Source organism: Narcine bancroftii, chromosome 2, assembly GCF_036971445.1.
Source record: "Narcine bancroftii isolate sNarBan1 chromosome 2, sNarBan1.hap1, whole genome shotgun sequence".
NCBI classification, from domain to species: domain Eukaryota; kingdom Metazoa; phylum Chordata; class Chondrichthyes; order Torpediniformes; family Narcinidae; genus Narcine; species Narcine bancroftii.
In genome coordinates, this window is record NC_091470.1 from 39685486 (window position 1) to 39696730 (window position 11245).

General features: G+C 38.1%; 1 protein-coding gene across 3 annotated transcripts in view; it reads right to left on the minus strand.

Annotated features, from left to right (window-relative positions):
* The window catches only part of mdga2a (MAM domain containing glycosylphosphatidylinositol anchor 2a), a 615537-nt gene that overhangs the window by 435377 nt on the left and 168915 nt on the right, over window positions 1–11245 (minus strand). For all 3 annotated transcript variants that reach the window (XM_069916370.1, XM_069916371.1, XM_069916372.1), the window contains exons 9-10: window positions 10866–11195; window positions 6005–6310 (exon numbers count right to left, since the gene is read on the minus strand). In XM_069916370.1, the coding sequence (XP_069772471.1) occupies window positions 6005–6310; window positions 10866–11195 (636 nt within the window). The remainder of the gene's footprint in view (window positions 1–6004; window positions 6311–10865; window positions 11196–11245) is intronic.

Here is an 11245-nt window from a genome sequence, read left to right on the forward strand (position 1 = left end):
TAAAATTAACAGTTCCGTTATCTTCCATTAAAAAATGAACAGGGTAACATTATTGATCTGGTCACAAAGTACAATATTATGACTATCACTGTCAGGTAATAAGCTGGCAAGCCCCAGGTTGGACATTACATCTCATCAATGGAATAATCATTTCTTGGAGTCTCAAGTTATTCATGACATGATCCTCAGCATCTGATCTGTTCTTATTCTCAGAGTATTTACATAGCTGCTCTAGTCAGGTTCCTCGTTATTTGCCTGCATACATCTCTATTATGTATACAAATAAAGAAATTTTTAAACAGCTGCATAGTGTAATACTTACAACAAATTATATAAACCATATCTGTGAAGAACTATTCTTTTGAATTTATTATTTCTCTATCTGTCCAATGGTATATTGTGATAATTTAATTTATATTACTGTTATTGGTTTACCATGTGTACCTGTATGGCTGCAGCAAGAAAACATTTCCATGTATCTGTATACTGTGACAATAAACATTTACTTACACTTATCTAGCTACATGAGTAATTATTAGTAATTACAGACAGTCCCCGGGTTACGAATGAAATCCATTCCTCAGTCTGTTAAATCAGAACAGGTACATTTAGCATCAGTTAGTCAAATGTTTATCTGAGTATGTATTTTACCTTTCTATGCATATAAAACTACTGGAGTCAATTTCTTGAAGTAGGCATCAACGGAGACAATGTGATCCAACTTGAAATGGCATGCGGCATTCTCCTTCCTCGAGCCGACAAATCGCTGAAGCCGCGAGTAATCCGTTCTTAAGTAAGAATTGTCCATAGGTCGGATGTTCGTAACCCAGGGACTTCCTGTACCTCCATCAGGAAGGAAGTATAGGTGCCACAGGATTCATACGACCAGGTTGAGGAACAGCTGCTACCAACCTCAGACTCCTAAACAACAGCCTCAATCAGAGACTTACTGAAGGGCTCTTACTTTGCTCATTATTTATGACTGAATTTTTTTTTCTATATTTGCACATTGTTTACATTTCACACAAGATAAAGGAACAGAAGTAGGCCATTTGGACCATTGAGTCTGCTCCCCATATATAATTTTCATTCTTCAGTAGTTTACTGTTACCGATAAGTAGAAATTCTGCCTGACCCGCAATAAAAAGTATCTCAGGGTTGTATCTGATATCATGAATGTACTCCAATAATAAAACTGAACCTTGAAATCTCTACTGCATGGAATCATGTTCCAATTTCTTTTGAACATGTGGATACAGCTGCTAGTGGGTATCCCAATTTCTTGGACAATGTGATTTGGAAAAAAAAACCTACATAGACAAATAGAATTATTTATAGCTTAATAGCTAGCATAAATTTGTGTTTTAGGCTTTAAATGCAATGATAACAGTGCACCATCACTGGATTAACAAATACAATTACATTGTACCAAAACAAATGCCATTTGGTCACGGCCAGCTAAGAATTAAAGATATCCCAATTGAGGGTTTTCCAAATGTCACAGATCACAACTCATGTGCATCTTGTTAGGATACAAACTGGTAAATTTCTATTGTACTGTGACTTCTAATTGCATCTTTCCTCACCTCAGGTAATAGTACAAATTAATGGCACCTCAGCAGACACTTTGGAGTTATTTCATTTTTCTTTCCCATTGGACATCTCAGTCTGAGAGACTGGATATTGGTCTTACAGGTGATACTTTATGGACTAGTTAGTATGAAAAATCAATGGTTTCATGATACTTCAGCATTGAAAATCTGTCACTTTAAAAAATATGGCTTTGTGTTAGATACCTGTGCTCCTGAATTGCTCTCAATGTTAGCAAGGCTGTAAGTAGACTTTAGGAAGTGGAAACCAGGAAACCACGTGCCTATCTTCAGTAACAGAATGGTGGAGAAAAAGGTTAGAGGCTTCAATTTCTGAGATGTCCACAGATCAAATGACCTCTCCTTTGGCCAGTACATTGAGACAAATGTGAAGGCGGCAAATGACTTGCTCGACTTCCACAGGGGTTTGATGAGATTAGGCATTTCATTGAATACTCTGTGAGTGCTCTAAGGTGCACCTTGAAAAGTATATTGACTGGTTGGATCGGGGCCTAGTATGGAAATTTGAATTCCCAGGAACATAGAAGGCTGCAGAAATAGGATACACATTCAGGTCCATCACAGCCATCAACCCCCTATCCATTCAAGACATCTACATGAGGCCCTACCTCGAGAAGGCAACCAACATCATAAAAGACCTACATCATCCTGGCCATGCTCTCTTCTCACTGCTACCTTCAGGCAGAAGGTACAACACCTCTATATTCTAGAACAGCTTTACTTCCAGCAGCTCTCAGGCTCTTGAACATTCCTGTGCTACCCTAACCATCATGCTACTTGAAGACACGCAAAGATCTCACTGCTTTTCTAGTACAGCACATTGTTTGCACCTCCAGCCAATTGTGAATATTTATTATTTATCTCTTCCCTTTTTCAGTACTTATTATCTTTAGTTCCTTATGTGCTAAATATACTTCAATTGTTGTTGGTGTGTCTTATGTATCTGAAAAGCTGCAGCGAGGATTCCATTACATCTGTACATTGTATATATGTATATCTCACCTACACTCAATTCTTTCTTTCAAATCAAGTGCAAATAGAACATTCACCACAATTCTGTGCTTTGAAAGTTTTAAGAACTTCCAGGTGCTGTCTAGCATCAAATCATATCATCAGGCTCTTGCTTCAGGGGTTAGGGATAGAGAACAGCATAACAGAGCTATTGACTACACTCAATCCTCATGAAAGGGGCATTCCTAGTGCTAGGGAATTTTACAGAACCTATGGCACTCATAAGAATGGCAAAAACGTGCAGTTGTCTCTCCTGGAAGAAACTGCAGACTCGTAATCACTTAATTATAATCTTTCACTTTAAATTTGGCGTGGCATGCCAGTATATTTTTTTTTGTCTGACACCATCTCTCCACTCTTCCCCCTCCACTTTATTCTTAATTTTTCTTATCCCTTAGTTAAGGATCCTTAAATAATGAATGACAAAAGTGACTTGCACCCACATAGCTCAAGTAATTGCAATGTGCCAAACCCATAACCTATTGTCTCAACACTGGAGGGTATCAGCTGAGTTATTGCTAATACCAATAGGTGCAACTGGATGCTATTTATTTTGAATAATCTGTGTGGTTCATCCAAAATGTTCATTATTTGTTCTGTTTGTGGTCTTCTTAACTTTATTCCAACTTGTATTAGACCTAAACACGAGGGGAAAAGGTTTGTGGAACGCAAATAGGGTAGAATGTTTGCCTGTGATCATAATCTATTCATTCCAAGGGTGATGGATTGCAGTATGTGGAGGAATTTCATAAAAAATGCCAATGTTCTCCATTTACTTCCTTGCTACATTGCACCCACTACAATGCAGACTTCAGGAATAGGGGGACATCACTCCACAGGAGCAGCTAAAGACGAATAAGTCATCTCATATAACCCTGTCAACCTGTTGAGTTTGATAATTGGAGGAACAAGTTTTTTTCTGAATATTTTATTTAAATTTTAATAAAATACAGAATACAGGACTCAATTAATGTAATAACAATAATACATTGAATATAAAATCATAGAAAAACATTCATAAGGTCCAGAAAAAAAAGGAGAGTCCCTCTTCTCCCAGTGCCCCTCCCCAGATTCAAAAGAAAATGGGATGGACAGCAAGGAATAGAGGGAGATAAAAAGAAAGAAAAAGCAACAGGAGCAAGGTTTGACGTCTCAGAGTGACATCATTTTAAAGTATTAAATTCCTAATAAGGAGTACACTAATTGACAAGTATCAAAATAAATTGTACAATCTTGGCACTTAAGTAATCTAAATAAGGTTGCCAAATTTTGACAATCATACTATATCTATTCCTAAGATTGTAAGTAATCTTCTCAAGGGGTATGATCAATGTAAAGTAGGGAATCGGATTTCCATGTTAATGCTATACATTTCCTGGCTATTGACAATGCAATTTTAATCAATTTACTTCTAGAGAAATTAACTTTTATAACTGCTAAATTCCCTTGAATAAATAATTCCAGGTCTAGAGGGAAGTTCACCCCCACAATTTTTGTCAACGCTTCTCCAATTCTACCCAAAAGGGTCTTAATTTGAAGAATGAAAGCTCAGTAAATTTCAAACACAAGTTTTCTGTCTCTTTTGACAAGGTAGTTTTTGCAAACCTGTTCAGCAATTAACCCATGAGAAGAAATAACAGCATACCCTCACATCTTTTAAACATTTAGCTACAACCATTTACCCAACTGCATCCTTCATCCCGCTACATAGCATTGTTGCAGTGATATATCATATGTGAACTTATTCACTGGGAAGATCTGCTGAATAAGTAAGGTACTGAGGTTATTCATGGCATTTTTAATCAATATGTGACCTTTCTTGCATGCAGGCTCTTGAAATATGATCTTCCCCTGGGATTTTTCTCCATTCTAATACACCAATTAATATGAGAAAAGATGCCATTAACTCTTTGAAGTGTGCACTTCATAAACAGCATAATAGCTCTACAAGAGGCACTTAATGATTCTGCTTATACAAGAATGCAGGTCTCCATGACTATATTGCTTCATGTATCCACCATAAATCACACCTACACAAGGCCATACAGTGCAACAAACTGATTTTCTTGCTGAATTCACAGCTAGATGCTTCTATGAGGCTTTTTATACTTGAAAATCTTCCTCTCCATCAAGCCACTTCAGGATTTGCAGAATATATTAAAACTCCCTCCATGCTTGGAGGGTGGAGGTCAAACTGTGCTTCAACGTCATTTTTTTTCGACATTATAATTTTGTTATCACGTAGCAACCGAGCAAAATAATCATTTGCAGGATGTGACAAATTACAGTAGCACTTCAGACAACACAAATGTTGTTCTCAACCAAATCTGAAGGAACTCAAAAGTCAAAACAATGACCATTCCTTTTCTCTGATGCGCTTTGACCCAGCGCTGTGTGTAAGAAGTTTGTATGCATTCCCCATGTATATGGTGTTTAGCCTCAGATTCTAGCATATGCAGCCACTATACATCTCAGACCCTGTTCTTTTTGTTTAAAGTTTCTACATTAGTAAAATTTTAATTTTTTAATTTAATCTAATTGTAATTTAGACTTATGGCATGATGATAGGCCCTTTCAGCTCACAAACCTGTGTCGCCCAGTTATACCCAAATAACCTACAGCCCTGGTACATTTTGAATGGCGGAAGGAAACCAGAGCCCCCAGGAAAGACCCATTACAGACATGGGGAGTACATACAAACTCCTTACACACAGTACCAAATTTGAACATCAGTTGCTGGCACAGTGGCAGCAACGTGCTAACCGCCACCCTAACCATGCTACATGAGAAATACTGGTATTTAATATTTCCTTTGTAGTCTAACTTGGAGGAATTTCTCAGTGTTCGTTTTTTTTCTTCATACAATTCCACTGCAAACAATTCATGGCCATGACACTAACAGAACAGAGTCCGTGTTGCAAAGGAACAGAGAGTTAGTCCAATGTTGCAAGTATGAACACGTAACCTCATCAATAATTTATTTGCGCTAAGATCGAGAGACATCCATTTAGATTAAAAAATGACTAATGTACAATAATAGCTCATCAACCATTTTCATTTTCTATTGCAACAATACTAAATCCAAGACCAGGCATGACATATTCTTTTAAACATTTGTATGCTGTTAAATTAAAACATTTGTTTGGAAGAAAGGAATCACCTTGTGTTCTGTTGTGAACCAAAAGACCAGAAGTAGATGATAATCTGAATAGCCACAATTTTATTAGGAACCAAATGTACTTTTAATAGCTGGAGTCAGACAGGATAATAAATTTATGGCAATATTTGACTGTAAAATGCTGCAAATCTGTTCTGAAGGGAAAGAAACAATAGCTTTAGAAGTACAGAAAGCTATTTCTCAAAGAGAAATCTGAATTACTTACATTGCACGATGAGCTGTACAGCTGCTTCCCGCGGTTTCACATTAAATCCATTGTACTGGCTCGTTTGGCATTTGTATATTCCATTCATGTCTCTGGATACATTCACAATGCGCAGTAATCCATCATAAGTTTCCACTTGCATGGAGCCATCAGGCATTGGAAGTTCCTTTTCCTTTTCTTTATCATAGCGAGACCAAAGGATTATGGGTTTAGGCTTCCCAGAAACCAAGCATTGCAGTTCCACCGTATCAGCTTCTCGAGCAACCATCGGAGACCTTCCTTTAGGCACAGATAGTGTCGGTGGAACTTGTGAAAAGAAGGAAAGATAACTCAGCTTCACTGAATGGCTCTGCATCCCGTATTATGTACTGAAAACACAACATTTTAAAAATCACAAGTTTCACATTGTTTACAAACCAACATATGGATTAGGAGAAGAAAAAGTTTCAAGGTTTGAGCTTGTGATCTGAATGTAACCTCAACCCTGCAATGTCATCAACTTTTCATGCCTTTGCTTGTCAAACATTGACAAACCTCTGCCTTAAAAATATCCAAAGACACTACCTCCACCAACCTCTAAGGAAGAGAGATCCAAAAACTCATTACTATCTGAGTAAAACTATTATAATTGATCTAATGTCTTAAATAGGAAACCCTTTATTTTTAAGAAAGTTATCCTTAATTGTAGATTCTCCTAGAGTCAACATCATCTCTACATCTACCCACAGTTCAGTTGAACATATACAATTATTCCAACTATTCCTGGCCATTCAAGCTGCTTGTCGGGTAAATCATCTCTTAACTGCTTCCAAAACATTGATATTCTTTCTTCAATAAAGAGGCTAATATTGGACAATGTAATCTAAACCAAGCACTCTATATCACTGAAGCATAACCTCAGTACTTCTGTATTTAATTGAGTGGCAACAACTGACAATATTCTTTTTTTTGTGGTAAACCACAATTATGTATAATTGTCTGGTCAGGCTCCCCCCCTATTGGCCAGTTGTATCTGTGGCCCCTCCCCATGGGCCCCTGTATAAAGGTGACTGTTCCACAGCCCTCTGCAGCTCAGTGCAGGACCACCAAACAGTCCGGATGTGCTTCTGTTATTAAGTGAATAAAAGCCTATTGGTTTCCCAACAATAGGCTTTTGTATAATTGATGGTGCATCACATTTACTTTTCCACTCTTGCAGTTCTTGCACAATAGCCTTTTACTAATCATACTCCAGGACACCCAGATTCCTCTGTACCTCCAAGATCTGCCACCATTTGCATAATGCAATTTTTAAAAATATTTCAGAGAAAAATGGACAACTTCACATTTTTCTGTATCATACTCCTTTTGCCAAATATTTACCCATGTTTAACATCCTTTATATCCTTCATACATCCTCTTCACAACACATAATGCCCAATTCTGTGTCATCACAGCAAATTTAGCAGCCATACCCTTAATCCCTACGTTGATCCTTTTGACACATCACTTGTCACAATTTGTTAACCAGAAAACAATCTATGACTTCTCTACTTCACACTGATCAGCCAATCTTATATTCACAACATAATGTGACTTTCAGCATCAAGAGTTTTAATTTTCCTCAAAAACCTTTTCTTCCTCACCTTAGTAAATATCTTCTATAAATATGTGTAGTGCTTAATCCACAGTCAATGTTACTGCTTCAAAGAATTCCAATCAGTTGGCAAATACAATTTCTCTTTCACAAAAACATGCTTATATTGCCTGATAACCTTAAAAAATTTAAGTGTGCTGAGAGACAATATTTAATAATAGCTTCAAGCATCTTTTCTAAGACAATCGTAAAGCCTAACTGGCTTATAGTTATCTACTTTCTGTCTCCTTTTTTAAAAGAACTTCCCTGAATCCAGGAAATTCTGTAAAATTAAAAGCTACCTCCCTTGCCTCTGCGTTTAAAGTCGGAGGTGGAAGTCCATCAGGGCTTGTTAGACTACCACTGCAACACTTGCTCAGTCATCACCCAAATTAACGTCATTTTCTTCATTTGGCACTATTTCTGTCAGATAATTTTATTAACATTGTCATAAAAATGTATTGAAATGTCCGTTTTAACATTTCCAGGTTTCTTTTACATATTTTTCCTTTTTTATTGATCTTTCAGAAATTTGATGGATTTTAACGTTCCGTTTCATCACCAATTATGTGTGCTTTCTTCAAGTGGGTGTGTGTGGGTGGTGATACGAATGTGACTGTCAATGGGTAGCTGGTCTGTTCCCCCACTGGTGACTCACTCCCTGGTAACTCCTCCCCTTGTGACCTTGGAATAAAGGTCAACCTCCCTCTCCGCCCTCAGTTGAGCACATGGAATCGGTCCATCTACAAGTCTTCAGACCCTATAAATTGATAGGGTCTATCAATAACTCAAAAGCCTATCATTCCTCATTTCATGGCTGTGGAGTTATTGATGGAGCCTATCAGTGTCATACTGCCTTTAAAGTTTTTCATGAATCACAGATGGTGGGGTTGGAGTCAGACAGCACAGAAACAGGTCCTTCAGTCCAACTGAATATCACACACTCATTGGCAATAATCCTCATTAATCCTACACAAATACCAATTTCTCTCCTCACAATTCCATCAATTTCCTCCCTGCCCCCCCAAGATTCACCATTCACTAAGGAGTAATTTACCGTGGTTAATTAACAGACCAACTCACAGGTTTGGGAGAAGTGGGAGGGTAAGAGGAGCTTCCAGAGGAAACAAACACACTCACAGAGAGAAGATTCAAACTCCATACAGACAGAACCTGAGGTCGGATCAAAACCAGGTCACTGGAACTGTACATACACCATTGTGTCATCCCATGAAGTTCTCTCCTTGGAAGTTTTCTTTCTTATTGAAAACTTACCTATTCAATATATTCTGAAAGATCCTCTCCAATCACTGGCATGGATCTGATCCCTTAACCTAATTCTGTTAACCCGATCCCTTAACTAAATTAGTGGTTCACTTTAGCTACCTCCTCTCTGTGCCCTCAATGCCCTTGCAAAACATTTAAACACAAGTCTTGAACTCAATTGCTTTCCCCTCAAAATAAATATAAAATTCTATATTATATCAAGTTAGAGGAAGAAAAGAATGAGTCCAAGATATACATTTCAAACCTAAAATCACTACATTAAAAAGTTCCTAGATGTATTATTCCAACTTGTTATAGAGAGCCTCAGCTGTGCACAATTAAAAGTTATGTCAGATTCTTTAGGATCAGGAATGTCTATATCACAAAATAAATTGCTTTTCATATGTAATTTGCCATCAGTTTTTCAAAAAGCTAATTTTTTTTCCCCAGTAAAAATAAGTTTAAGATGAAGATCAAGTCCAGTTTAATTGTCATGTTTATAGAGAGGACAAAAATAAACTGTGACTGCTGGAACGATCATCATCTGGGAGTCAGACCTTTACCTACAAATAATTTGGTTTTGCCCAGAGAAGACAAATAGAGACTAGGGTGATGATTCAGGAACTGTGGGCAATTTAATTATAAAGTTGATTCCTTGTAAAGTGCTGTGTTTGAATACACTTGACATTTAGACTGTCTGAGAAAAAACCTTGTCACTGTCCTTTGTGGGCTACAAAGAAAGAATACACTTCTGCTTTAACTAATTTGCACAAATGATATTTAGATGTGGAGGACTGATGGTTTTAGAGTCAATGAAGTCAGAGAGTTAAGTAGCACGGAGACAGGCTTGTACCATTTGCCTGCATTTGCACATATCCCACTGAACCTTTCCTATCTATATCCTTGTATTTTAAATGTTGCTATTGTATCTCCTCTGGTAGTCTGCTCACAAAACGACCTCTATCAGTGCACTTCTGATACATGGGACAATACATTCAAACTTGAACCTCCCTGTGGCAACCCATTCAATATATGCACCACATTCCATGTGGAAAAACTTGCCTCTCAGGTGCCCTTTAAGTCTTTGGCCTCTCACCTCACACCTAATTTTAGACTTCCTCCCCTGTGAAAGAACCTGTGACCATACATCATATCTATGTCTCTCATATTTGATAAAACTCGATAAAGTTGCTCCTTAGCCTCCGACACCCTATCAAGCTCATTTTCAATTCTTCCCTCTTGGGCATTTCTTTTCATTACTTTTTCTCCCTGGTCACCATCCCAGACTCTGACTTGGAAATATCCATGGCTTTCTCCTCTGCTTTTCTTGGCATTTTCAGAGGGCATTTTGTTCAGAACAGCAACCCCATTATTCTCTGTCTCAGTAACTGGGAGTATCATCACTTCCCTCATTTCTCACTTCCTTATTCCATCACTGACCCCTGAGTTCAGCTGGGTTATTGCAAATCACTACCTCTCTTTCCAGAACGTCTGGTTGTTTGTTATCAAAAGCTTACTGCGAATGATTGCATCGGTGCCATAGACGCAACCATACTTGACTTCCATTGTACTCATGTCTCCTCCTTGACTTGGGGTTGATTTGTGTTGTATTATGTTCTTTGTGAAGTGTCTTGCTGAATTTCATCATGTTGAAGGCACTGAATAAATGCAAGTTGTTGTACCGTACAACCAAAGAAATGTAACACAATTCCACCTTCCTCAAAGTTGGCAGAAACCTTCCAATCATTGTCACCCACAGTTTTCTAGTAACCAAGAATCCTGATCAAGACCATTCATCCTTCCAGATAGCCAGAGGCTTGTATTCCAGCGCACATCTAAAATAATGTTCCATGGCCAGCTTGGTCTCTAATGCACAGAACAGTAGCAGCAGAGACGCTGCAGAGAGATGGTAAAATGCTTGCAAAAGGCCACTTCAAGACTAAAATTGTTTTCTCAAACCTTGCTCAAGTACTCACTCACCTGTACTGCTGGAGATGTTCACATCGATGCTGATGTCAGGCACAACCTTGCTATTTAGTGAAGCTACACAAGTGTATGTCCCAAAATCTGTGAATCTCAGATCAATAATGTCTAGACTGGTTGTCCCTGGTGAGACATCAGGATCCGTCGTGGAAATTACCATCCTTTCTGAGCTCCGAAGCGGACGTCCATTCTTGAACCAAGAGAAGGCCAACTCATCCGGTGGAATGGCCTCCACCTGACAGGAAATTTTAACCTCCCGGCCAATCTGAATGTTATCATCATCGTGGTACGGATCTGGAGTAATCCAAAAACGGCCCTTTTTCAAAGCTAGGATAAAGAAAAGAGAATATGTTCATTTTTTTTTAAACACAAAACTC